Here is a 26839-nt window from a genome sequence, read left to right on the forward strand (position 1 = left end):
AAATCCCTCGCAAGGAGCTGATTTTAAGGAAAATTTGTTGCTTGCTGACAAGTATAAAGTTAATATTGGTTAGGTGTTGAATAGGTTATTATTTAAATTGTTTTTAAAGAGAATTTGAATATTTCATGATAAACTGATGATTACCGTGTTAAAAAGCTTGTTTTTGATGTGTATGATCTAATCGCAAGTCTGACATCGATTTTTTGAAGTTACATTTATAATGCCTGTGGAACTTCCTCCTTGCCCTGCTTCGTTGAGGGCTATACAACATTATTTAAAAACTGCTGCAGAGCATGATGATAGAGATCCAGTCGTTAGCTACTGGTGTAAGTACTAAACGTAATTATTTTTTTCTCTGTAGAATATGTTTTTCTGTAATGCACTTATACATTTTGATCTGAAGTATTTTTAGAGTAACTGTCATTAATAAAATTTATTTTGTTATCAAGTGAACATATTTTTTGGATTCTGTTTGTAACAGCAAAAGTCAAATGAATGTTCGTCAGTTGTGATGAAATATTTAGTGTCACAATTTTGGTACTACACCTTTTATACTTTCATATGAATTGAGTATATTATATAATCAAATTGTTATTGTATTATTCTCTTTCTGTTAAAAATTCAGTTTCTTGCAAAATTTGCTCACTATTTTTTTTTGTCAAAAATTATTTAAGCTGTAAAAAATAAGTAAGCCTACCCAAAGTAAAATAATGTAAAGCAATAAAATGTTACATCTATGTCAAAAATAATAAATTGTAACCCTTTTTGATGGGTTGGACAAATAAACTGAAAAATAAAACTATTGAATAGTTTTTTGGTTTTTGCATTTGATGTTCCTACGACTACATCTGCAGATAAATCAGGCCTGGCAAGCCAGTAATTCCATTTGCTTTCACACACACTCGCACACATACCCAGACCCAGTAGTAGAGAAAATTGTTTGAATTAATTATATTAAGATGGCATAGGAAAAGTAATAATGTATTTATTTTTTTTTCAAACTTTCCCTTCCTTAGCAATTTTGAAATATTTGTTTCTTTTTTTAGGTCGTCTGTGTGCCTTACAAACTGCTTTAAAAATTGATAAAAAGTCTGATGAAGCTAAAGTATTCTTAATGGGATTAATGGATTGGTTGGAGGTATCAAAAAAGAACATGCGTGAAAATGAATCTGTCACAAATGAGGTGGCAGCACAAGCTTATATTGAAAATTACGCATTGAAATTATTCTTTTGGGCTGATGGACAAGATAGAGCTGGGATATTTAATAAGCAAGTTAAATTTGTATTTATGTTGTTTTATTTTAAGCATTATATTAAGATTGAAAGTAGATCTCTGTTGGCTGACTTTGTTTCTTGTTCAGGATTGTTACTAGGTATAATTAACTAATGTAATAACTACATGTTAATATTGCTAGCATCTGCTTTCACTACATCATTAGTTTTTTTTTTTATTTTGTTGCGGATAATCATTAATTTAGTTACTCAGTTTATTTACTGTTTTCAGTAGTTATTAAAAAAAATTTCATTCATATAGATACAAAGAAAAAATGGTGATTAGTAGTTCTCTATAATTTACTAAATATTCTTATAAAAAAAAATGAAAATACTGGTACTTTTTTATGAAGAAAATGCCTTTTGTTTTTTAAGTTTATTGTAAGATATCATTTATTACTTACACCAGGGTTAATAGGAAAAATCTTGCTCTGACACAGAGATGATGCAAGTATGACCAAATGACTGTGATATTTGTTAAATATGAACCTTTTTTATGGTTTGGTGTGAAGTTTCAAATGTGTGATTTTAGTTGCATGTTTGTGACGATCGAGTAAAGCAAATAAGTTTAGATATTTTTTTAATATTAGATAAAACTGAAGTTTGAGATATTATAAAGCACTTTACCTTAAAGGATTTAATTGCAACTGACATACAAAAAGAGTTTTATGTATAGTTGATTTTAAAATTTTTGTCTTGTAGCAATTTCAATGTGATGTGATGGTATAATTATGCTCACCATAAATATGAACCTAAATGGCAGATTGCTTGTTAATATTACTTTGAAAATATTTGTTGTTGTGATGGAATCTTTTTGGAATTATGGTAATTATGTAGAAAGACAATGTGCATTTAAAAGTCAATCTTGGCATTTATTGTTGTTTTCACTGCAGTGATTATAAATTTACAAAAACGTGTCTATTCCTCATAATTTTTAAATTAGACGAGGTTAGTAAGCATTAGGTTATGTTTGCTTATATCGTAATTACATTTAAATTATTTTTTTAAATTACTTTTTCTCGTACTGGCAAGGAAAATATTTTGAATTTGTAGTAATATTTGTGTGTTTCTTTCATATAAACCATACCTAATGTTTATTATTAGTTTTTAAATATACTTCTTTGGTGTCAACTGATTTTACTTATGGGTCATTCTGTGTCAAATCAAAAAGGTGGATAGTCATTCATAACCCAACCGACTGGGATTTACATGAAATTTGGTATGAATTATCTGTTAATATAGTTATGAGAAAATACTGAATTTCAGATCTCCATCATTAACTGTTTTGTTTTTAGAGCATTTCTGATTTGCTGGAAAAATGGCAAATTTTGATTTGTGGCAATAGTGTTAGGTGAACATAACTTTGTTATTTATTAAGGTAGAAAGATAAAATTGGACATATTTTAAAATTTATTTGATGCTTTTTCATATGATGTACAACAACCCTATGTTTACATAGATCTCTATCTCAAGGTCACCTTTGAATTTTGACCTTGAATTTCAGAAGAAACAGGTCTTCAACCTTTTTTTTATGAATTCATCATCATATTATAAAATAGCTTTGGAAATTTGATTCTGGGACTGCATTGGGATCAAGAGAATAAAAATAAAATGTGTATCAATGTTTTAACAAAAAAAATCTTTTTTGTGGGATTTTGAGGTGGTAAACAGTTAAATCTTTGTTGGTTGAACTTAAAAAATCAAATAAAATGTCTTGCAAAAGAAACTAAAAGTATAATATGTTGCTCATTTATTTTATCTACTAATAAGAAATAGTATATCTCAACTCAATCAAATGACCAATGATGATGTAATGCGCTGAATCAGTGTAATAAATACAAATTGAAAGGCAAAATGTATTGAAGCTCACTATATCATCAGTTTAGTCATAGTCTGTGTCCACTGTTTTAGCGTAAACAATATTAAATATTACGTAAAATATATAATTTATTTGTAGAATAACATGATGTAAGAAAGCAGGAGCACTGTATAAATATGCTTGCCCCGAAGTCAAGATATTCAGTGTTTGTTTATTGATTGCTAAGTGTTGGTGTAACCCACCAGGTTGGTCTAGTAGTGAACTTGTCTTCTCAAATCAGCTGATTTCGAAATCAAGAGTTCTAAGGTTGAAATCCTAGTAAAGGCAGTTACTTTTATTCGAATTTGAATACTAGATCGTGGATGCTGGTGTTCTTTGGTGGTTGGGCTTCAATTAACGACACATCTCAGGAACAGTCGACCTAAGACTATACAAGACTACATTTCATTTACATTCATACATATCATCCTCTGAAGTAATACCTTACAGTAGTTCCAGAGGCTAAAACAGAAAAAAAGTGTTAGTATAGTCACTTATAGTTTTTTTTTTAAAGTTAGGTATCTTTTGAAGTATGGCAACTTTTCATAAATATTGTAATCCATTTCAAGAAGTAGGTCATAATAATTTTACATGAATTTAAGAAAAGTGTTACTATGGATAACAGAAAAAAGCTCATCTGTACTTATTATGTACGCACATAAGAAGTTATACTTCTTTGGCGTAAATAAAAAATAATTTTTTTACGCATTCAAACAAATTTGAACTGAGTTAAACGATCGATAGATGACATTAAATACCATGAATAAAAGTTTGAATAAATAACACTTAAATTAAGTAATATTTATTTTAATAGTTTAAAAAGTATTGAAGTATTTGTTGTTATATAAAACAAAGTTCATCGAATATATTTCGATTAGTTAGTTCCCATTAATTCTTTGGGTGACAATTAAATAGACATGAGGGTTATCAGCAGCTTATTATATGAAAAATATGATACAAGTAGTTTTATTTTATAATAGTTTATATTATCAAAAATTTTGTTTTTGGTAAATTTAAAATTATTTATGCAAAATCAAGAATTTATCTGATGTGTGATATTTTCTGTCATTAAAAAATACAATTTTACTCATAAAAAATAATAGTTATGTAAATATAACCTCAAATCTTGATGCACAATTTTCACAAAAAAAAAAAATATATATATATATGCCTCAATATAAATAAAGTTTTATGAATATGAACAACAGTGTTCACAGTTTAAAATATCTGTCTTCAGAAATCCATGTATATAAATTATATATTTCTTACGATTCAATATCTGTTATCTTTACAACATGTGCTAAGCACTTAATTGGATTGAATGACTGACTGAATTAGACACTACACACATGTGCGTGCAAATTAAATTGATCCACTTGGGCTTGTGCAAATCTTCATGATGTATTACATCAATGTGCACAACTTCCGTAACTTGCTGAAAATACACGCTGATCACTTTCTCCTAATGTGCCAAAAGAAGTATAACTTCAAAAAAATCCAAGTTTAGAAAGTGATGGGAAGATTTGTGATAAGTGTTAGGAAAAACTTTTACCTCAATTAGTAATAAAGCTTCAGAAGAAGAAGCAGATGTTGGTGAAGAAGTCCTTTATGGTGAAACAAATTATGCATTAGACATTCTTAATGAAAGTCTAGTGAGTGTTGTGGAATCTTCTATAAAATATTGCGAGAGAAAACATATCCTGCCAAAAAGATTGCAAAAATTGAGTTATCAGGGAGGGAAAAAATATTCAATGTAGCTAGTAAAAACTCTAGAGGCTTTCAAGTGAATCTGACAGCGAAATCTTGATACAGTTGAATGAAAAATTTAATTGTACAATGAATAAAAGTCTTAAAATAATAATTTTTACTCTTCTACAAAGTTGGAGCATCAAAAATTGCATGATGAATTCCCAGGAACTACCAATTACATGAATGACAGGCAAAACAACTAGTTAAAGAACAAGGGAGTCTCTCATCACCGACCCCTAAACCTGGAAAGATTTTGGATAAAACATAGTTGGATGTATTCAGTTGTATTATAAATCAAATGATGTAAATTGTATAATGCCTGGTAAAAAAGACTGTCACAATAAGATCACCTTGTGGAAACATTCAAGTTCAAAAAAGACTAGTACTGAGTAATCTGAAGGAGATACATCAACAGTTTAAAAAACTCATTCAGACATTAAAATTGGGGTTTCTACCTTTGCTGCTTTACATTGTAAAAATTGTGTTTTAGCAGGTGGTAGTGGAACTCATAGTTTATGTGCGTATTATCCATCAGAACGTGAAATTAATGTTTGATGGATGTAAATTAAATTATTTAACAAAAGAGTGCAGCAGTCGTTTCACTTATAAACGCTGTGTGGCACAAATTATTTATAATCTACCTCAAGAAATTTGTTACCTTTATCTTGGTGAGTGTAAGAATTGTCCAGATTCTGACAATTTTAAAAACATTTTAGATTCAATAATTGTTGAAAATTCTGTGGACAAAATAACTTTTAAATAACGGATATCAACTGATTGTCCAAGTAAGTTTAGAGAAAGTAGAGAAGAACACAGATTTTATTGAGATGTTTATTAAAAAATTATCAGTTCTTGTTTCTTGCGTCTCTCAGCCATCAAACTTCTTAAAAAATTTAAAAACTGTAATTGAACCTGGAATCTTCATGTCACTTCGCTGAAAATTATTCATTTGTGCTACAAAATGAAGCCTAAAGGTTTCACTTGAACAATCAACAGGGTACAATTCATCCTTTTGCTACTTGTTTTAAAAGCCAAGAATTTGCAGCCTTTTTAAATGATAATTTAGTTGTTATATCTAAATAACAACTAAAGCATGATACAATATCAATTTACTTTTTCAGAAAAAACTAATTCATATTTAAAAGAAAAACATAATATTGTGAATAAACAAAATTAAAAATTTAATCGAGTATTTTAAATAAGCACATTAACATTGTTTTAAATTTTAACTTAATACAATGTTATTGGTATAATTTTTAAATAGCAATAATTGAAAAACAATGAAATATCAGATTACAATTATTAAACCATTATTATAAAAAATTATGTTTATTAAAAAACATTACATTGAAAAATTAATCAGTACATTTGCATTAATCATTACATAACTGCTGTTGATGTATTTTATCAGACTATTGTTAAAATTAATACAAATTAAAATATTTATTTAAAATAACAGCTACTGGAATGAAACAGTTAATTTAAAAATGATAAAATTTTTAATTTGAAATTTTTATTGATTTGCCTTACTTTTTGTATATTGTGTAAGATTTTAAGACTTAAAATGTCCAACTCATAAACGTCATAACTGTAATTGTTTAAAGACATGCATTAAAATATTTTAATTATTAGTTGTACAATTATTATTTATATTATTGTAGCTTCTTGTATGTATTAGAAGTGAATTGAGAATTATATTTTATACATATTTATTGTTTTACTTAAAAATTAACTTAATTTCACTTCAACCTGATTTTCAACCTCATTTTGACTTAATTAATATTCATTGCTGTCTTATTATAAGACTAATTAGAAGTTTTTAAAAAAGAAAATTTTGCTAAAACTGATACATTTTTTATTTTTATTTCCTGATCCCAAAGCAGTCCCAGTTTCAAATTTTCGCAACTTATTCATAATATAATGATGAACAACATATATTTTTTATTAAAAAATTGAAGGCCTGTTTTTTCCGAAATTCAAGGTTAAAGGTGGCGACCTTTAAATCAAAATTTAAGTAAACATAGGCTTGTTTATTATATGAACGAGCACTAAATAAGCTTTAAAATGAGACCAAGATTATCATTCTACCTTAATAAATAACAAAGTTGTGTTGTCCTAACACTAGTGCCACAAGTCAAAATTTGCCATTTTCCAGCAAATTGAAGTGCTTTAAAAACGAAATGGTTTATGATAAAGATCTGAAATTCAGTGTTTTTTCATAACTTTATCAATAGTTAATTCATACCAAATTTCATGAAAATCCCATTTGGTCAGGTTGTGGGCCTTGTTGATTAACAGGGAATGCCACTTATGTCAGTTATCAATAGATTGTAGTGAAACATTAATGTTAAATTTCAAAAATGAAGTTGAATTTCTCTCAATTTGCGATAATAATGATTCATTATTCACTTATTTAATAGAGAAACCATGATTTTAAAAAATTGATGTAGACACATTTTTACTGCACTTCATTTAAACTTATTTCATTTGAAACTAAGATAAAATCCTCCAATTTTTTAATAAAGTGGACAGTTACACAATTGGTAAAATATTAGTTTTTATTAATATCAAATATTGATGCAATTATTAATTCAGCAATCGTACCTGAAATATTAGATTAGAGTAAAAGTCCCTTGATTACTCTTCTAAATAAATTTTTTTACCAAATTATCCAATAATATAAACTGATTATTCTTCACAGTAAGATCAGAATTAATATTTGTAACCAGTATACAGGAACACTAAACTAAATAGTTCACTAAACAAAATAGTTTAATTATTATTAACTTTTACTTATATGACACACTAAAAATCTTGCGCATATTATGCAGAAGGGGAAAAAATGTTCAACAGTCACTTTAAATTGAATACAATTCAAAAATGTATTTTATTTTAATGTCAATTAAATAAAATCATTTTTTTAAAATAAATGTATAATTTTTATAAGGATTTTGCTAAAAAAATCAGAAAAAATAATACGGTTCTAAATTATAATTTTCAATTAATATTAAATAATCAGATGATTCATCCATCAGATTTATAACATATACACATATGTAATGTCTATTAAATTACATTTACACATTTTTAAAGTATGTACAATTTTAATTCACTAATTTTTTTTTTTTCATTTTTTTTTTATTATTGAATTATTATTATTTATTGTAAAAGTTTTTTTTACAATCACGGGTTAATAATTATTAAATCAATATATTTAAATTAAAAAAAGGAGATAAAGTCTGATTCGAACTGATATGCCTTCCATTTAATATCCAAATATTTCATTAATTAAAATCTTAATTTTAATTTCGATTTCAATGAAAAAGGGAGGTACACAACTAGATGCTACAATAGTGCTAAATCCAAAATTTCAACAACCTTGGCTAATTGAGTTATGCGAGATACATAAATAGGTACAGATGTCACACCGAAACCAGTCAAAATGGATTCAGGGATGGTCAAAATGGATATTTCCATTGAAACCTGAAAACCGAAATATTTTGGAATCACAATACTTCCTTTACTTCCTTTTTTTTAACCTTTATTTGAACAACAACTGTTCAAATAAAAATTTGAACAGTTGTTGTTTCAATGTGACTGCACTCATGTATGTTAGAATGCTCATCACAAATGTATAAAAACACATGGAAACATGAAATTGAGTGCGTTGAAGGATATATGGATTGGGGTAATGTTATACACATTTTTACAGTGAGTGTGTAAATTCATCTCTTATTTGATCATCCATCCCAGCAACATTTTTTTGGAGCAAGAACTTGATATGTCCCCCCCAATACTGTTACCAATAGGGCAAATTTTTGTTGGGAGGTTTGCATATTATGGGTGGATAAGAAATTCAATACACTAAGAGGTGAAAATTAAGTCGTAGAGATTGAATTGAACCTGTTCAAACTAATCAGCTGCTACTTTATTAGCTGTTATAAGCAAATGGATCAAGTGTGGCACAACTATTATATCAAACTGTTGGCGATCGTATAATTGCTTACAAGATGAAGGCTTACATTTGATTGTCAATCACCAATATAATTTTGTGGATTCTCACGCAGTTGCATGTATCCAAACTAGTTAGTCTGGAGGGTTACTCATGCCTCCATATACCTCATTATATGGCACAAGAAAAGAACATTGTCTTATTGTGTGAATTTTTATTTTGCCAAAATTACAAATTTGATTGTTGTGTTGATGCTGTATATGATTCATTAACATTAGAATAGAGCATATAAAAATATACTTCTTTGAATACTAATATGTATGTCATAATTGACCTTTATTCCACTCTCAAACGTTAAGAAAAAAATGTTAAAAATTCATCAGGTTTATTACAACAAAAATTAAAATTTAAAAATTAAAGTAAAGCATCACTTTTTTCTTGTTTATCATTTATTATTAACACGATGACTATAACAACATATGCCAGGATTGGACGAGTTTAGTGAGCAAAGCTAGTATTAGATTATGTTTGCTGATATCATAAATAAAAAAATTACATAGTTAATTACCCAGTTAGTTAGGTAACCAATGATTCCATGTATGAACTTTGTGTAATGCCAATATAATGTAACCAAACATAGCCTAATGCTCATTTTGTTCGCTAACCATGTCTAATTAACCTTTAAATATTGTATTGGCCGATTTTAAAATGTATACACAAGAGACATTGACAGAAATTCAAAACATTACCCTTGGCACTACAGGAATAACTAATGTTTTGATTTTTCATTTTAAAATCTTTATAATTCAAAAACTATGGTAGATTGATACTCTTTTTTATATTTATAATCTGCACTGTGAAAACAACAATATATACCAAGATTATTGACTTAGATGCGTGTCGTCTTTCTGTATAATTACTGGAATTATTTGTTCAAAAAACCTTTTCTTTTTATGAATTACAGTGAGTACTCGCTTACAAAAGTACAAATCTAATGTTATTTTTGTGCTTTTTAAAAATTAATTTGTTGACATCCACTTCAGAACTGTTACCATCAATTTTGTAAGAGAGTTGTTGTTTTGATTTACACATCTCTTTTTTGTACTTGTTGCAGTTAACATTGGTATATGAATTTTCTCCAGCTGTAATTTAGATTACAATTATATATGAATGAATTCTGAAATCAATCTGCTGTTCGTCAGTTTATCAGTGTATAGCAGTAACAATGTATTCCTTTGCTGAAGTACAACTTGATTTCATTCACTAGCTAAAAATCATGCATTTATGGAAGACAAAAGACTTATGGAAGATATTCCTGTTTGAATATAATCACAACCTTCTATGAAACATAGACATCCAATTATTTTTGTGTACATAGATTCCTCCTAGCATTATAGAAACCTCAGGAAATGAAAAAGTTGATGCAGCTGCCATTGATGATTGCTTTCAACTACCTTTTCGCATCTGATTTTACATACTTTGTAAAATATTCATTAAAAGTAGGATAGCAATATGATTGTTAGCTGTTATTTATATTAAATTTCAATACACAACAGTATTTATACAACAGTACACAAAAGTTCAAGAGTACTGTATTAAAATGAAATTAATGAGTGACACTGATTTATTTTAATGAAGTTATTTTTTGTTAGCATTTATGGCATACTGTATAAACTTTTGGATTTCTCATATCAAATCTTGCACTGATATGCTTAACATGTTTAACAATTTATCATGTGTTTCTTGATTGTTTACACTATTTGGTATTGCAGTATAAATAAAGCTAATTAAAAAAAAAGCGAATTAAAATGCTGGTATTATAGGTGACAAAGCTGTTCTATTTTTTAGAAGTTATGATAACAGCTTTGAAAATATAATTTGTTTTACATCATTGTTTAACCTGTATTAAAGTGGGAACTCTTTACTCTCCCTCTATTAAAGTGGCTTACCTTTATTCTTTTGCATGGATTGTTTCTAGACTAGGTGGCAAAGCTAACTGAGAAAAATCAGTTGTTTGGAGTACTAAACTTGTTATTATGAACCTTGTGACACTCGTACAATGTCACGTTATAAATATGCCTTATAGAATTTTTTTGTATGAAATGTTTCTTATATTACGTAATCATTTTAATTTGAACTTTTCTTATGGAATGTGTAATTATTATTTTCAAAAAATCACACATTAATTACATATAATTTGATTTATTCTATTTCTAAACATAAACATTTTGTTATGCTATTGTTTTAAAATTATTCTAACACATAAAACTACTGCTACTGTAGGTATTTCATTTTATGTTTGGAGACTGCATTCAGGTCAGCTAGTAGAGTTTAGTAGACCACCCAGTGTAGTGGTTGTCATGTTAATAATTATAATGTTTTAAACTGAAAAACCTACAGTTAATATTTTATCTAATTAATAATATTTCTATTATTTTATAATAGGCGTATTTATCTTATTTTATTGTAAAATGTTATAGGATTGCACCTTATACAGTGAGTATTTAGTCCAGTGCAATTCTAAGATATATCTTGATTTAACTTCTAATAAAAATACAAGGTTGAATCAAATTTAAATGGTAATTTTGCTATTCTATGCAGCAAGCAGTTCCAAGTTGGATGGCGGAGTGGTAGGTTAATGTTCAATGTGTTAAAAAGGGGAACCAGCTTGGTTAGTTCCATTTTTTATAAAGTCATTACTCAAAGGAAAAAGTTTAATTATAATTAATTTACACTGCTTATCTATACTAACAGGTATGACTAGTACTAACTCATATTTTAAATTTTTATTGTAAAAGATGCCTGTTATTTATTTATTTATTTTTTTTTAAGGAATGTTGTAAAAGCATTTTACACAGCTGGTATGTTAATGGATGTTTTATGTGTGTTTGGTGAACTTACTGATGAAGTAGTAGCAAATCGTAAGTACGCTAAATGGAAAGCAGCCTATATACATAATTGTTTGAAGAATGGTGAAATGCCTGTGCCTGGTCCAATGAAAGATGATGGAGATGAAAATAATACTAATATATATGTGCCAAGTACTAGTGATAATACTAGTACTCCACCTCCAAATATAGGTAAGTGAAGTGTTAAATTGATTTCAGATAAAATTAAAAAGTTATTTTAAAATCTTTATAATTTTATTTCTCATGAAATGAATTTCATCATAATTTTTAAAAGATACTTTGAATTTTTACTGAGGTATTGTACTTGAGTTTAATCAATAGGTGCTCTTATCAAATAACCAAAAATTGCCATTAATTTAATGTATATTCACTATTTAGACTGTTTATTCTTTTTCAGTTTGTTTTCTAAAGAAGTGTCACAAAAAGTTGAATCTCCAGGCAAATTATATGGTCTATATCAGAGAAATGTATAGTTTAATAACTATGAGGTCTATTATTTTTTCTTGGTTATTGCTATAAATTAAGGAAATTGATTTATTTACTTCTTTTAGAAAAATAGAAAAAAAAATTCTAAGTAGAAAATAAAAAAGATAATCTTGTCTTCGTTTATAATCATTGATCAATGTTCTAGTATTTTGGCTGGTTGAATACATAAGAAAAAAGTATAACAAAAACATACAAAATAAGTGTAATTTTGTTTTGTGAGTACAGAATAATTAATTGAGAGGAAGTTTTACTTAAAAAATATAATAAATGAGCAGGTTTCCACGGTGCTCATTAGTTGGTAGCAGACATATACCTTGCTCAGTCACCAATTTATTTATTTTTTTGATTACCAAATAGTTATGCAGGTCTTTAAATTTACTGTATTGACAAAAGTGTAGATAAGCTAAGCAATCTTATCCAAAGTAGTCAAGCCATTGTTTATTATATAATTAATAAGGATATATATCTTTTCTAATCATTACTGCTGTTATCTATTAATACTTTAAATTAATTAAAAATGAGTTAAATTAAGGTATCAGATACAATTCAATCTCAAAAATAAGCATATAATTCTATTTTTATTCATAATTACTGTTGCTATGTTGTTTATCTTTATTACTATTGCTTTGTAAAAAAATAATCCAAGACCTTATTTTCATACAGAACTTTATTAAACTTCTACATTTTTTTAATTCCTTTTAAGGTAATGATTAAAGTGTATCTAAGTATTTCAGAGATGGCTTGAGAACACTTTTGTTAACCTCAGAATTTCAAAAATTCTTTTGAGGAGGATTTTTTGTGTCGTTGTTGCCACTTTTTGTAGAATAATTATATGAATATATTAAAAAAATATTTTATAAACAAATAAATGATAAATCATGAAATGATTCTAATTCAGTATATAATGGAAAGGAGCTTTTTTCCCTCGCATTGTCTTAGAATATTATGCAAAAACCTAATTTTATTAATTAAAGTTTTGCATATACCTCTCCAAGATTTTATGTTATATTGCAGCCTTGAATGAATTGAATTAAAGCAAAATAAATTATAACAGAGCATCCATACTCAACCTACAGTTCACAGGCCACGTGCAGCCCACCAAGCTAGTCTATGCAATTCAACCGCAAAGTTATGAATTAAAATTTTTAAAGATTTTAAATTGGCGGTAGCCATCAGTTGATGGGTAAACAAACAGGGGCGTCACTTGGCTGCTCGTATAGAACTGGAGAGAAAACATTTTCTTCGCCAGCTCTCTTGTAACAATAATAAGTGCAGTATTTCTACTTAAAAAATTTGTCTTACATTTTGTGAGAAGGTAATACCTATTTAGGTGAGTGACAATTTATTATTTTATGTTATCAAATTTTGTTGATTATTATTTCAGAAAGAATATATTAAGAAAAATTTTCTTTGAAAAGTATTACTTTAAAAACAAATCTATAATTTAACAATCCACAATAACTTCTAAAAACAAAAGAAAAATATCTGAGGGAAATAGAGGATTTCAAGACAATTGGGATGAGGAATATTTTCTCATTTTAAACATAAAAGATTCAGTGATATGTTTGATTTGTCGGTAGACTATCATTTTATAAAAGTAAAATATTGATCGTCATTACAATTTGAAACACAAATTGTTTAATGACACTTTTCCTTATGGGTCAGCCAAGAGGTATGAAAGATTAGCACAGCTAATCTTAGACAGCTGCATAGTGTGTTGCAGGGAAGCCAGCATCTGCAAAATAAGGATATTTCCTTTGTTTACTGTGTCCAAGTTTCGTAATTTGTGAGGTGAATTGTGACTGTGATCCTCTGGCAGGTTCAGGAAGCAATTTGCTCAACCTTGCCAGTGGTAAACACTTTAAGAACATCTTAGCGCCTGACCTTCAAGTGGGGTTGTGTAAGGACAGGATGCCTGCTCGGAGTAATTTGCTAATGCTAACCTAGTTTTGTGTTAAGGTGTTACGTTCAAGCTGCATTCTTGTGCCTAGCAGTGCAGCTGGTGTATTTTTCTGTTGAAAAGCTGTGATGGAGCAATACGGGGGAGATTGCTCAAAGGACCTGGTGGGTCTTATGAAAGACTAAGTTACCGACCCCTTCCAATCTAGGTGGTTGATCGGCAGGTTGCCGCCAAGGCCATGGGCCTCTTGTAAGGATCCTGTGGTAAATAGTTATAAAATAAAACTGATAAAGGTGTACAATACGGAAAAAGCCGATCACTTTGATTTACTCTTCTAAAGAATGAGACGGCTGATCATTTCTGTTACTTATCAAATGTAATTTAATCATAAAATTGAAATATGAAAATGGTTCTTCACCTTCTTCCAAAAAGACGCTGATTTGACAAGTAATTCAGGCTGACCTCCGACACTGTTCGATCAATGAACCAGCTCATGTTAAAATGCCACAACTTAGTAAAGATGGCATGTCGCCTATACTATTGTTAAAGAATTGCCAAAACATGTTTCCCGTTCCAGTTGTAGCATACACTGACTTTAAGCGTACACTAAAGCCAACACCATATCATCCATCATTGACCAAGAATTATACATATGCCATACAGCAACAGGAACCCATGAGCTATACTCTGTATCTTGACAAACCACATTTTATGGCAATTAGTTGGTATAACATCAAAAGTGGTAGACAAACTGAGATGAAATGAAAAAATGACATTCAAAAAAACTTTCTATCGCTATGCTTAAACACTTAAAATCTAGACGCAGTATTGGCCCCAGGTCTGGCTTTCGACACCATGCTATATAAAATGCAAGTGCCATTAGTTCTGGTAACCAATACAGACATGTACATTTTCATAGAATCTGGCATAAGAGGTGGTATGAGAACGTGCTTAAAGAAAATGCCGGGGCCAACAACCTGCACCACAAACCCACGTACAATCCAAGTCTACCAAATCAAAATCTCCTTTTTAGATTCCAATAATCTCTACTGCTGGAGTGTGAGTCTCGCCTTCCTTGGTTGCAGTTCAAATGGGTAAAGAACGACAAAACCAAAAGTGTCCAATTTTGGACTTTTTCTTAACTGCAGTAATAAGCCCTCATTGAGAACTTTTCAATGATATATGTGGTACTTATTTTCATCGGTTCCAGAGTTATAGCCAAATAGAATGTTAATGAAATATTTGGGTCTTACAAGGGGAAGACACATTGGTTTGAATCCAACTTCATTTCCTTTTGTTTTAACTTTTTTTTTTTAATTTAAATATGTTGATTTATTAATAATTTTTAACGTCTGATTGTAAAATTTCTTTTTAAGATAAATAATAATTCAATAACAATAAAAATAAAAAAAATGAAAAAGTATCTGAAGTTATTAATGAAATAAAATTTTGTGCAATTTTCATTTAAAAAAAAAATGTGTGTATTTAATTTAATAGGCATACAAGGAAGTCATATGGTGTCCACATCAGATTTTTTTCCAGTAGAAGTTGAAATTTAGAGCAGTATGATGGTTGTATTTCTGGTTACATTTCACATATCTCTATTTGCACAAGAAATATGAGAAAAGTCTCTGACAAAAAAATTTTTATTAAAAAAAAAAACCATGAATTACATCATCCAATTTTTGTGAAAAAATAGAAAACCTAAGCCCACTTTTTTATATTTATTTTTTTGGATACATTAGGGAGTACTGATTACAGAAATGTAATGTAGTATTTGATATTTTATTATTTGTGGCATTGAAATAATTCAGTAACCTTTTTTTCTAGTAGAAGTTGAAATCGAGAACAACATATTGTATTTCTGGTTACATATCCTGTATCCTTATCTGTACACAAAATATGAGAAAAGTTTGACAAAAAAAATTTTAGTGAAAAAAAACCATCTATCATTAAATTATCATTCAATTTTTGTGAAAAAATAAATAATTAATCCTACTTTTTTATTTATGTTTGGAATACATGGTACATGTTCCATAAATTTAATAAATATTAATTTATTAAAAAATTATGCTGATATATTGCCTCTTTGTTTTCAAAATTCATGTGATCAGTTCTGATCCTTGATGAATCTGATTTTTTTCATTCCACGACTAATCACATTAAAATTACTACTCTTTTCATTATTATTATTTTTGATTTTATTATTATTAATTATTGGTACAAAATTATAATTATGTATTGGCTTGATAAAAATTGGTTTGTTACATATTACATTGTTATCGATTAACATGGGATTTATTACTGTACAGTATGCTTCGTTCTCCTTGACCTTAATTATACATTGTGTTATTTCAAGTCCATTTTTATTTTTACAAGACAATACACCTTCACTGTTTTTTATGTTTCCTACATGAAACTTAATATTTCGTGTCTTGCGTGCCTGTACTATTTAACTTGTTATCTTTTTAACAGATTTTGTTTTTCTAAACTTGTAGTAAAATATAATATACAGGCATTACTATATTTCTACATGTTAATTTATTGTTTACAAAATCTAAATTAATTTTCATTTCCTTCAAATATAAAATAGAAAGTTTGTCCTGACTTAAACGTGATTGAGATTCTGTAGTCAATTTGTAAGCAAAAACTTGCCTAAGAAGAATGTGCAATAAAAATTTTCTGTGTTTTCTTCAATAACCAAAATAAAGTTAAATAATGATGAACCGAAAAAAATCTGAAAAACTAGTGAACTCAATGCCTAAGTGTTGTAAGGAGCAATAAAAAACAAGGGAGGACAAATTAACTATTAAAATATAAGTCTATTCTGTTTATTTTTAATAAATTGTGTGTTAAGAAGAAGTTTTTGTTTTTTCATTGAGTGTTCCAATTACTTTGAGTGGTCTGTAATATCCAGTCTCTTAATTATTTTTAACTTGTATGTAGGTAATCCAATTAGGTTGTGTTCTCCTGGCATGATGATTAAATTTTAATTATCATGCCATGCATTATTTGATACATTTTTGATAAGTAACACACAAACTGAATGAGAAATTAGTGTTTGGTGAATAATAAAATAATAATGATAAAATTGGATTTTTATTTTTAAAACAATGTAATTTTGTTTTAGATTAAAATCCAATTTTATTATTTGCCAAACACTAATTTCTCATCCAGTTTGTGTGTTACTTATCAATTTAAAATTGGTACGTATATTAATATAATCTAACTTTGTTTTAATGTATTTCACAGGTTTTCAGTTTGAACCATCAGGAGGGCCGTCACTGCCTGATCCACCTAATACATTAAATTACGGTGGAAATTCATCCATCGCCCCACCACCATTATCGATGCCAGGTTCTGCATCTACAAGTAATGATAATTCACTTTCCCGTTTTAATATATCTCAACCACCTAGTACTCCAACACCAGAGCCTCAGGATGATTCTAGTAATTGTAAGAATTTAGCCAAAGAAACTGGTGAGTAGTTTGTTCTATAAAGTTTCCAGATAACATGATGTATTTTATTATAGTTTTTTATCTTAATCTGATTAGATTAATTACTTGATTATTCTGTCTTTTAGTAGTATTTTGTTTCTACGGATTTTGTTATAATAGCAATTAAACCACTATAGTGCTTTTTTTCACATCTGTATTCTGTTTTTTTATTGTTTGAGGTGTTAGAATTTTGTAAAATTTTTATATAAAATAAACTAAAATAAATATAAATAATATAAAATAATAATAATATAGTAATAAATAATATAATAATAAATACAAATAATATAAAATAAAAGAAAAAATTCTCTTCACAAAATCAGATTACAAATAAAATATTTCATAGTCATGGTGGTTAAATTAGAATCATTCAAAGAGCAGACCAGACTTTAGGGATCTCATTCTAAAGGCCTTTTGTACTTTTCTGTGTTTGTGATCCTTTAACCCAGTTCTGTTTACAGAATCTGGTCTACTAAATCGGAATTTTTTTCACTAGAGAAGGTATTTCAAATAATATTTCTTTGATTTTCAAGCACCATAAAATATATTGGCACCTATTAAACGCTTACAACTGTTACTGTGTACTTTTGGCATAAGTTATTCATTGAGTGTTCTGTTTTAAAATTTTTGACACAAGATATATACATGAAAATGTTAGATAGAATATTAGTTTATGGCTTTTATGTCCAGCACTATGCACATTTCATTCTCACTGAAGAGAACTATGATAGCAATGAATAAACATCACATCTCAAACTTCTAAAAACTATCAAAACTCCTACTTCTCAAGATCTAAAACTTGGAAAAAATTCATAAGCTTTAGACATCAGCAAAAACCTTTGGTAAAGTATTTGACATTTGACATTGACAGCTAGCTTGGACAAATTGGTACCTTAACTTACCAAAAAGTGCTTTTCTACCACAAAAAAATTCTTCCCTGAGACCAACTTGCTACTAATGACAAGAAAGGGCGTGTTTCGATATGATTATACAAACTCATAAGATAAATTCAAAGAAACTGCTCTGTTGTCACAAGAAAGATTCCTACAGCTTATTGACTGGTTCTGATATATTGGGTGAAGATTATTAACACATCTAAAGTGTATTGCAACACTTCAACTGCCAGATGTTAAGAGATTATAGCAACTTGTAACTCATGTGCGAAGCCCTGTTACTGGCAGATGTCTTTTAAAACTTCTGTTCACTCTACCAAGTAAGTATGTACAGTTTAGATACTGTCTATTGCATATTGGTTCTAGGTCTAGCTTTTGATGCCTTGCTTTTTAAGACAGAATTTAACTTAAAACTGCTTGCTTACTCTGATATATATGTACATGTTCATAGAATTGGGCATATGAAGTGGTGTTGTAACGAGTTATGTCAAAAAGTATGTGATAGAAAATGACCCATTCCACAAAGATAGCTACTATCCAAATTTATTCGCTAAATATTTCATTTAAATTGACGCCATTAATCTTTACAGCTGGAATATGAGAAATCATCTCTCACAGTTGAATATGATGATAACTGCATAATTGGCTACATGTTATTAAATTGGTGTTGAGTATCCACTGTATCTTCTTTTTTTTGTATCATCAAAAAAGAGTGCAGTCTGAATGCGTTCCAAATGCAGTCAAGAAGAAGGTATATGTTGAATGAGCACAGATGTTAGTGAAACTAAAAATTTTATATACAAGAAGTGCATTACACTGGTCATATTACGGTGAGTAATGGAAAATTTTTGATTAAGACTACATGATCTTAATGGTGCCCACCTCAAACATTATTTTTAAAAAAATAAATGCCATGTCTTACTTAACAGGAAACTGTAGAAACATTCATGTTAAAATAAAAACTTATTTAATTACAGGAGTTTTAAATTTTCCCGCTTCACTGACATATCCTACATGTAAATAATATTTAATATATTATAAATCCTGAGGTATAACTCAAAACTTATGTAAAGGTGGTATGATTTTGACATTGTCTTGGATAATAAATGAGAAATTTGCTGTGTAAATCAAGTTTAAATAAGTATACTGCTGTCATTTACTTATGTTGTAGCAGAGCAGACTCTATAATTATCCTTCAGTTTTTTTAAAGTTTTTCCAACTTTTTTTTAAAAGTTGAAGTAGTTCATCAGCTGAAATGCTGATGAAAAAATATGATTAATGAATGAACTATTTAGGGCTGACAAATTTACACAAAAAAAGAATTATAACCCCCCCCTAAGAAGTTGAAATTATTTTTTTGCAGTTACGACTACATGCTAATAATAGCCATCCTGGAAGAAGTAAAAGAATGTTTAAAAAATTGCATTACAAAAATAAGTAATATTTTTAATTACATTGTACTTTGTAAAAAGCTAGTAACTCTAATTGTTCTTTCTTGGATAAAAACATTATGAATTTTATAACAATTATTTTATATATATAAAACTCATTTTGTTTTCTAGTAAAATTTTTATGGGCTACTAATTTCAAAAGTCATAAAAAACTAAAAATTCTAAAAAAATGACTGTATAAATCAATTAATAATCTTAGCATAATCTTGGCATAGTTTTCACTGCGCTGATTGTAAATATACAAAAAAGTGTTACTCTATTGTAGTTTTTGACTTATAAAGATTAAAAATGATTATCAAAAAATTACATATTCCAGTAGCGGTGCAAGTAATGTTGAAATTTATATCAATATTAATCAGCAAGGTTAAATTAGATTTCAGATGAGGTTAGCGAGCAGTGAGCATTAGGCTATGTTGATATCAAATGAAGTTCAGTATCCGGAATTGTTAGTTATTAACTTAACCAACTACTTAATTAACGATGAATTTTTTGATTTACTAATTTCATTGAAATTGCGACAATTTCAGTTAGTGAAATAGTGTAATGAAGCGTTAACATGATTAAATTAAAAAATAAAATGAACTAAACTTTTACAATATCAGCAAACATAACCTAACACTCCGTTCCCTCACTAATCTTGTTTTTTAAAACTACAGTTGAGCAATTTTTTTTTTGGATATTTACAATCATATTAGTGAAAACAATAATATATACCAAGATTATTGACTTTTGAATACACATCTCTAAATAATTTGGCAATTTTTTTTTTTTTTACTTCTAATGAAAGAGGAAAATGATAATTTCCATTTTTGAGATAAAATGCAATCTTTGATTTTTTTAAAAAAATAATATTTAATTTTTCAAGTTAGGAAGCTAAGCCTCATTATTGAAATAAAATTAATGAACTTTTTTCTGATAGCAGTTTTAGTAAAATCATCCAGTTTCAATCGTTTTCACACGCTTTGAGATCAATTTAGAGCGAACATGTTTACCATCAATTTCTTGTTTCTTTATGATTTTAAAAATTGTTCTTTTGCTAACACCTGTTGCACTACTTGCTTTCCTATAAATGTCTCTTGACTGCAGTTTCAGGTTTATCTTGTTTTAAGGTTTTATATATAAGGTGCTTGATTATTTATTTTTCTACTACTTAAGGGTTATGTTTATTTTGCTACATAAGGTTATGTTTTACAACAGAATCACTCATTGTTAAAAACCGATTGACACAAAAACACAGGGTAAATTAAAATTAATGAAAATAGACATAATAAATTTATAAAAATGAACTATAAAACTATATCTATCGTACCATATGGAGTAATGCGATAACACAGAATGAAATACTTTCTTTCATTTAACTAATTGTGTTAAACATTACAAATGAGGTTATCGTTATAAACATTGATAACAAAGATTTAGACAAAATTTTTAATTGCTTATCATCAGTATGTCATGGCGCCAGACAAGTACATTACAGTACTTGCAGCAAACTTACAGTACATTAAAATTTATATACATAAATCAATAATTGTACTTGCACATAGGAATGATAGAATGCTTCAGCCTAAACTACTAAAAACAAAATAAATACGAAAACATCAACTGTTGCTGCTTTTTTGGAATTATATGATGGTTTTTGCTTTACTTTGTGTAATATTTTTAATTGATGTAAATTATTATCTTTTTATTATATTTTTTCTACAAATGTGGTTTTTAAAAAAGCATATTCAAAATTTGTTGATGTATCTTTTGTTTGAAAGTAATAGATCAGTAGTTGAATTTAAGAAAAAGAAGTCTAGTAAATTCTTGCTAGAAGAAGAACTAAGTTGATGAAAAGTCATATTAAGATTAAGCCATTCACGATTAGTTAATTTAATATTGAAGGGGAATGTAGGAATTGTACGAGACAAATGTTAGAATGCATAACATAAACAACATGGAGGGTGTGAGATGTAGTAAATATGTTAAAACAATTAGCACAGAACAGAAAGGAATAGAAAAATACATTAGACCAGTCAAATAACTTATGAATTAGTAATATGTACTCTCACGTACATTGTGATAAATCTATATCTGGTAGTATAGATGATGTAATGTGCAAAAATTAAGGTTTTTTTAGAGTAGGTTTACTTAGAGAGCTATATGAAAACATTGACTAATGATGATAGTAAATATCAAATGAGTTAGATATAATATCATACCTAGACCTGGCAGTAGCTGGAAAATTGGTTAGTGAAAACAACTGAAAGATGTTGAACAGTTGTTTGGCATGTTTAAATGGCAGCCATCTTATATAATTTTAGCAATGCATATGACATGATTAAAAAATCAAGTGTCATACTGAAAATCATTATATCAGCTTATACATAAATTCCATGTAGAAAACATAGTAGATAAGAGTTTTAAAAAGTAACTCCTGAGAGTTTTAAAAAGTAACTCCTGAGAGTTTTAAAAAGTAACTCCTGAGAGTTTTAAAAAGTAACTCCTGAGAGTTTTAAAAAGTAACTCCTGATTTTTTTTGTCAGATATGTCAAATGATGGATATAAAATGAAAAAATATACATTAATATATACACACTCAGATATATTTACAGCTTTCAGAGAAAACCATAAACTGAGAAAGTTAACAAATTTACCTTACAAAAATTCTGTTTTTTTTTTAATGTTCATAAAATTATATATTTCTAATAATTTGTATTTTAAATTAAAGTTACTTTTATTTTCATTTAAGAATAATGCAGTTTCTAATCAATATGCAATATAATCCTCTTTTCCTAATTATTGTGATTCTAAAATAATACCATGGCTGGATGACCTTTCCCACTAATTACATTCAATATAAGTATTATATTCAATATAGTTTGATAATCGTTATATTGTTAAAGAACAAGTTACTGTGTTCCTTAATTTGAACCATTCAATTAAAGCATATAAATTATCTTAACTACGGTTTAAACAGTGCAGTATAGTAATTTAGATTATACAAGGTGTTCTATTAATAAACTGTTGCTGTTGATTTGCAGTGATCCAGAGCCTTTTTTATATTAAAATATCAGTATGCATATTTTTGTTGTACGTGTCAACATACAACAAAAATGTAGTATAAATTTTATGTTTGTTAATTGTCTTCAACAAAATTTCAAAACACTTTAATTGAGAGGATTTTTGAAAAGAAGCAGAATCTAATTTAAAGGTTTGATTTCCAAGTCTCTATTTTGGTCGATAATACTTCTATTTATGACTAATAAATACTATTCTATTCTTCTAATACTACTATTAATGACAATAATAATGAAAATTAATTGTTAACAGAAACTACTAAAGTAGGATTAAAAGAAAATTTTTTGAATAATTAACAAATAAAGTCATAAATTTAGCGGCATGAGCATCTGTTGTGTTAAATATTATTCCTGTCCTGGTAGTAAGTATTATTGTCCAAGAGATTTTGTTTTTTATTCTTTAATTGCAGCATGAGTTTTTAACAAAATTTTAATAATAACTAATTTGTAAAATGTGTCAACAATTCATTTACCTTGAAGTGAATAGATTTTTATTTGGCAAATCTTTAAAAGACGGAAATAGATAATCAAATGAAATAAATATGGCGTAAAAGTAAATTTTATTTGCTACAAAAATTTATATTTCTTTTTCCACGCTATTATTTATAGCTACACATTCTCATAATTGTGAATCAGTTTTCAAATTTTGTTAATAAAGACTATTGGTGGTCTTTCCTTATGACCTCACTGTGTTCTTTAGTTCATCATCCGTGTTGAAATGAATATCCTTAATATCCCTCTTTAATTGAGGAAAGAAGTGAAAATCACAGAGCGTCAAATCTGTTGAGTATGGAGGATGTGGAATAGATTCAGATTTTAATTTCAGAAGAGATTCGGCGGTTGAGCATTATTGTGTTTCAGAATTATTGGCTCTGTGAATTATTGTGTACATGCACCTCCTGATATTTTTTATATATCACACTGAATTTTGGTCATACCAGCTTCTAGGTAGTCAGTCACGTACATGTGTTTAAATCCCCCAAAACAGTCAAAAGATTTTTTTTTCAGTGGGTTGTATTTTGAATTTTTTTGATTACAGGGAACCATATTGCTTTGCCATTCTTCTCTGGGTTATAATGATGCACCCAAGTTTCATCACCCATTACAATATTGAAAAGGAAGTCATCTCCCATGCTATGATGAACATTTCAAAAGCTGTTCACAATATTCCTTTTGTTGTTTTTTTCGATGAGTACCCACCACAACCCAGTTTTATAGTAGCCCAGTTCTGCAACAATGTGTTTCATTATTTCAATACACCTATTATCCAGGTGGTGATACAATTGTAATTTTGAATCAATTTAGTCACCACCTTTTGTGCTTGTCATCATTCACATAAACCATTCAACTGCTGCAATATGCAATATCCATCCTCAATATTCACTTTACAAATTTTTTTTGCATGCACGCAAACTTTTATTGCCCACCTACTCACAGTACTTAGATCAACAGTTTCATCACGATAAATGACTTTTAGAGAACAGTGAATATCACAATGTTTACTTTTTCCACTGTTAAAAATTCAGACACAGCATGTTGCTTTAGATGTGCAAGGAATATTCAAGACCATAATGATGGCAACTGACAAAAAATGAGATAGCACGGAGTGTTAGTTGTCTGACAATGAAATTTTAAGTGATAGCACCTGTTGTTGCTCTGTGTGATATTTTGTTTTCCCATTACCTTCCAGTGTAAATTACATTTCAGCTACCCCAAGTATATAACATTAATACTTTATCTGTTCAATTGACAAAAAAAGATTTACTAACATATTAAGATATGTTAGTTTTACAAACTGATTAAAATATGTTAGGATTTTACTAACACATGATAAGGATATTTTAAAAGATTACTATTTTAGCAGTCTTTGGAACAACTAAGGGATGTATTTTGGAACTGGATTATTTTGGTTGTTTCAAAATGCTCTAGTGAAATGATAGTTCAAATATAACAGTGTTATATTTCACTGCCTGAGATTAATGTTGGAAGGTGACACCCCGTTAATTCTTGGAAAGTAGCTGCAGTTATCTCTTAAAATAAGTGTCTACAAATATGTAATAGATGAAGCCTAGATGAAGTTTCTATAGCAGTTTCATAAGACTGCTATAATTAAAGAATTTTTATTTTGTTACAGGTAATATGTTAGACCCTGAAAAAATAACAAAGGCTCAGAAATATTGCAAGTGGGCTATTAGTGCTTTAAATTATGATGATGTACCAGAGGCTGTATCAAACATTAAGAAGGCATTGCATCTTCTGCAGACAGGCGAAGAAAGTTGAAATAGCTTTTTGTTATCTACAATTTATTATTTAAAACAGTAAATACTGTGTATATAATATAACTGACTTTTTTTGGAATAAATATTTTTAAAAATATACGACCTGTGTTATGTATATGGTTAATTAACTAAAATATGTATCGGCTTTTTTTAATATAAATTTTAAGTTTACATATTTTTTATTTTTTAATGTAAATGCAAATATTGTAATTTTTTTTAAAATAAAATATAATTAAATAAAATCAATATTGTTTTAATATTTTTATAATTCCTGAACAATATAAGCAAAGATTTCCTCATTGATTTTTATGTAATTTGTAAATGAATGATTATTTGTAAATAAATGTCAGATTAAACTATACAAATTTTTGATTGATAGCTACATGAGGGTTGCATTCCTTCTTACTGTTTATTATAAACAACTCTGTATCATGAATTATTATTGTGTTTTATTTGTTTATAAATAAATGATGTTTAATTCTAATATTTAATCTTTATCACTAATATTTAATCCAGTAGTAATGCTAGCTGCAGTATCATTACTGACTGGTGGGTAGTTCACACACCAGTCAAGTTTTTCCAGTTTTATCAGTGATAAATTTAATTAAATTCACTTGCAAATTTCCCATATCTGGTTAGATAAATAACTAACTTTACTATAATTATATATTTATTGAAATTTTTTTCATTTGTTAGCAGAAAAATTATTTAAAATCTAAACTTTCATTTCTTACATAATTTTCAGTAGGAAAAAATGAAGCAGATCCACAGCAAGTATAATAGGTGAAAAAATGTTTTTTTTTTCATCAGTGGTTTTTTCGAAAATGTAAGAAATCTAACTTTATTTTTATTACATTTGACTGTAGTGATTATAAATATGCTTTACAGTTTACAATTTATTTTACTTTTTTGCTTTAAGGAGACTTTTTTAACAAAAAAAAAAAAAATAGGTTTAAGTAGATTCTAAGCAATCTAAGAAAAATAATTTTTATTCCAGTGCTACCAAATACAAAAAAAAAATATCTATTTTTGTCGTGTATGTTTATGCATATAACATATATATGTTGGCCTGTATTCGGTTTTATAACTAGACCTGTTGACTGATTTTCATCAAAAATTTGGTAGCAGATACCTTCAGGGGAAAGAATGTGTTGTTGGAAAAAGGGAGGGGCACCTAAATAAAATATAGAGCCACTTTAGCAAAAAGTTTTCTTACAAAAGTTGAAGATTTTTTAATAAAAATCTCAAATTACCAAAAAATTTTAATTAATATTTTCTCTGCTCCAAAAAATTAATGTATATTTTTCTTCTTTTTTTACACCTGTATTTATACAACAAAAGGCCAAATGGATTCGTGGTTGTGGATAAGGAGAGCAATATTGAAAATGGGCAGGTGATACTCGAAAAAAAAAAATGGGTGATATTCGATAGATTAGGCTTTGCTAGCTTTGTTAAAGAGATCAGTTGATGTGTAGTGATGATGACAAGCATACATGCCTACGAGGACAGTATTCCGCACACAAATATGATACA

General features: G+C 28.1%; 1 protein-coding gene across 2 annotated transcripts; it reads left to right on the plus strand.

Annotated features, from left to right (window-relative positions):
• On the plus strand, nucleotides 1-25540 carry Vta1 (vesicle trafficking 1). 2 transcript variants are annotated; one of them, XM_075377095.1, is made up of 6 exons: nucleotides 1-326; nucleotides 1047-1269; nucleotides 11664-11911; nucleotides 17379-17606; nucleotides 22494-22586; nucleotides 25162-25540. In XM_075377095.1, the coding sequence occupies exons 1-6, from the start codon at nucleotides 221-223 to the stop codon at nucleotides 25305-25307; spliced, it is 1044 nt and encodes a 347-aa protein (XP_075233210.1). In that variant the 5' UTR covers nucleotides 1-220; the 3' UTR covers nucleotides 25308-25540. The 2 variants fall into 2 exon arrangements, with proteins under 2 accessions (XP_075233210.1, XP_075233212.1); XM_075377097.1 differs by lacking the exon at nucleotides 22494-22586 and having other exon boundaries at nucleotides 6-326; nucleotides 25162-25533.
• The last annotated feature ends 1299 nt before the right edge of the window (nucleotides 25541-26839 follow it).

This window comes from Lycorma delicatula, chromosome 10, assembly GCF_047948215.1.
Source record: "Lycorma delicatula isolate Av1 chromosome 10, ASM4794821v1, whole genome shotgun sequence".
Classification (NCBI taxonomy): domain Eukaryota; kingdom Metazoa; phylum Arthropoda; class Insecta; order Hemiptera; family Fulgoridae; genus Lycorma; species Lycorma delicatula.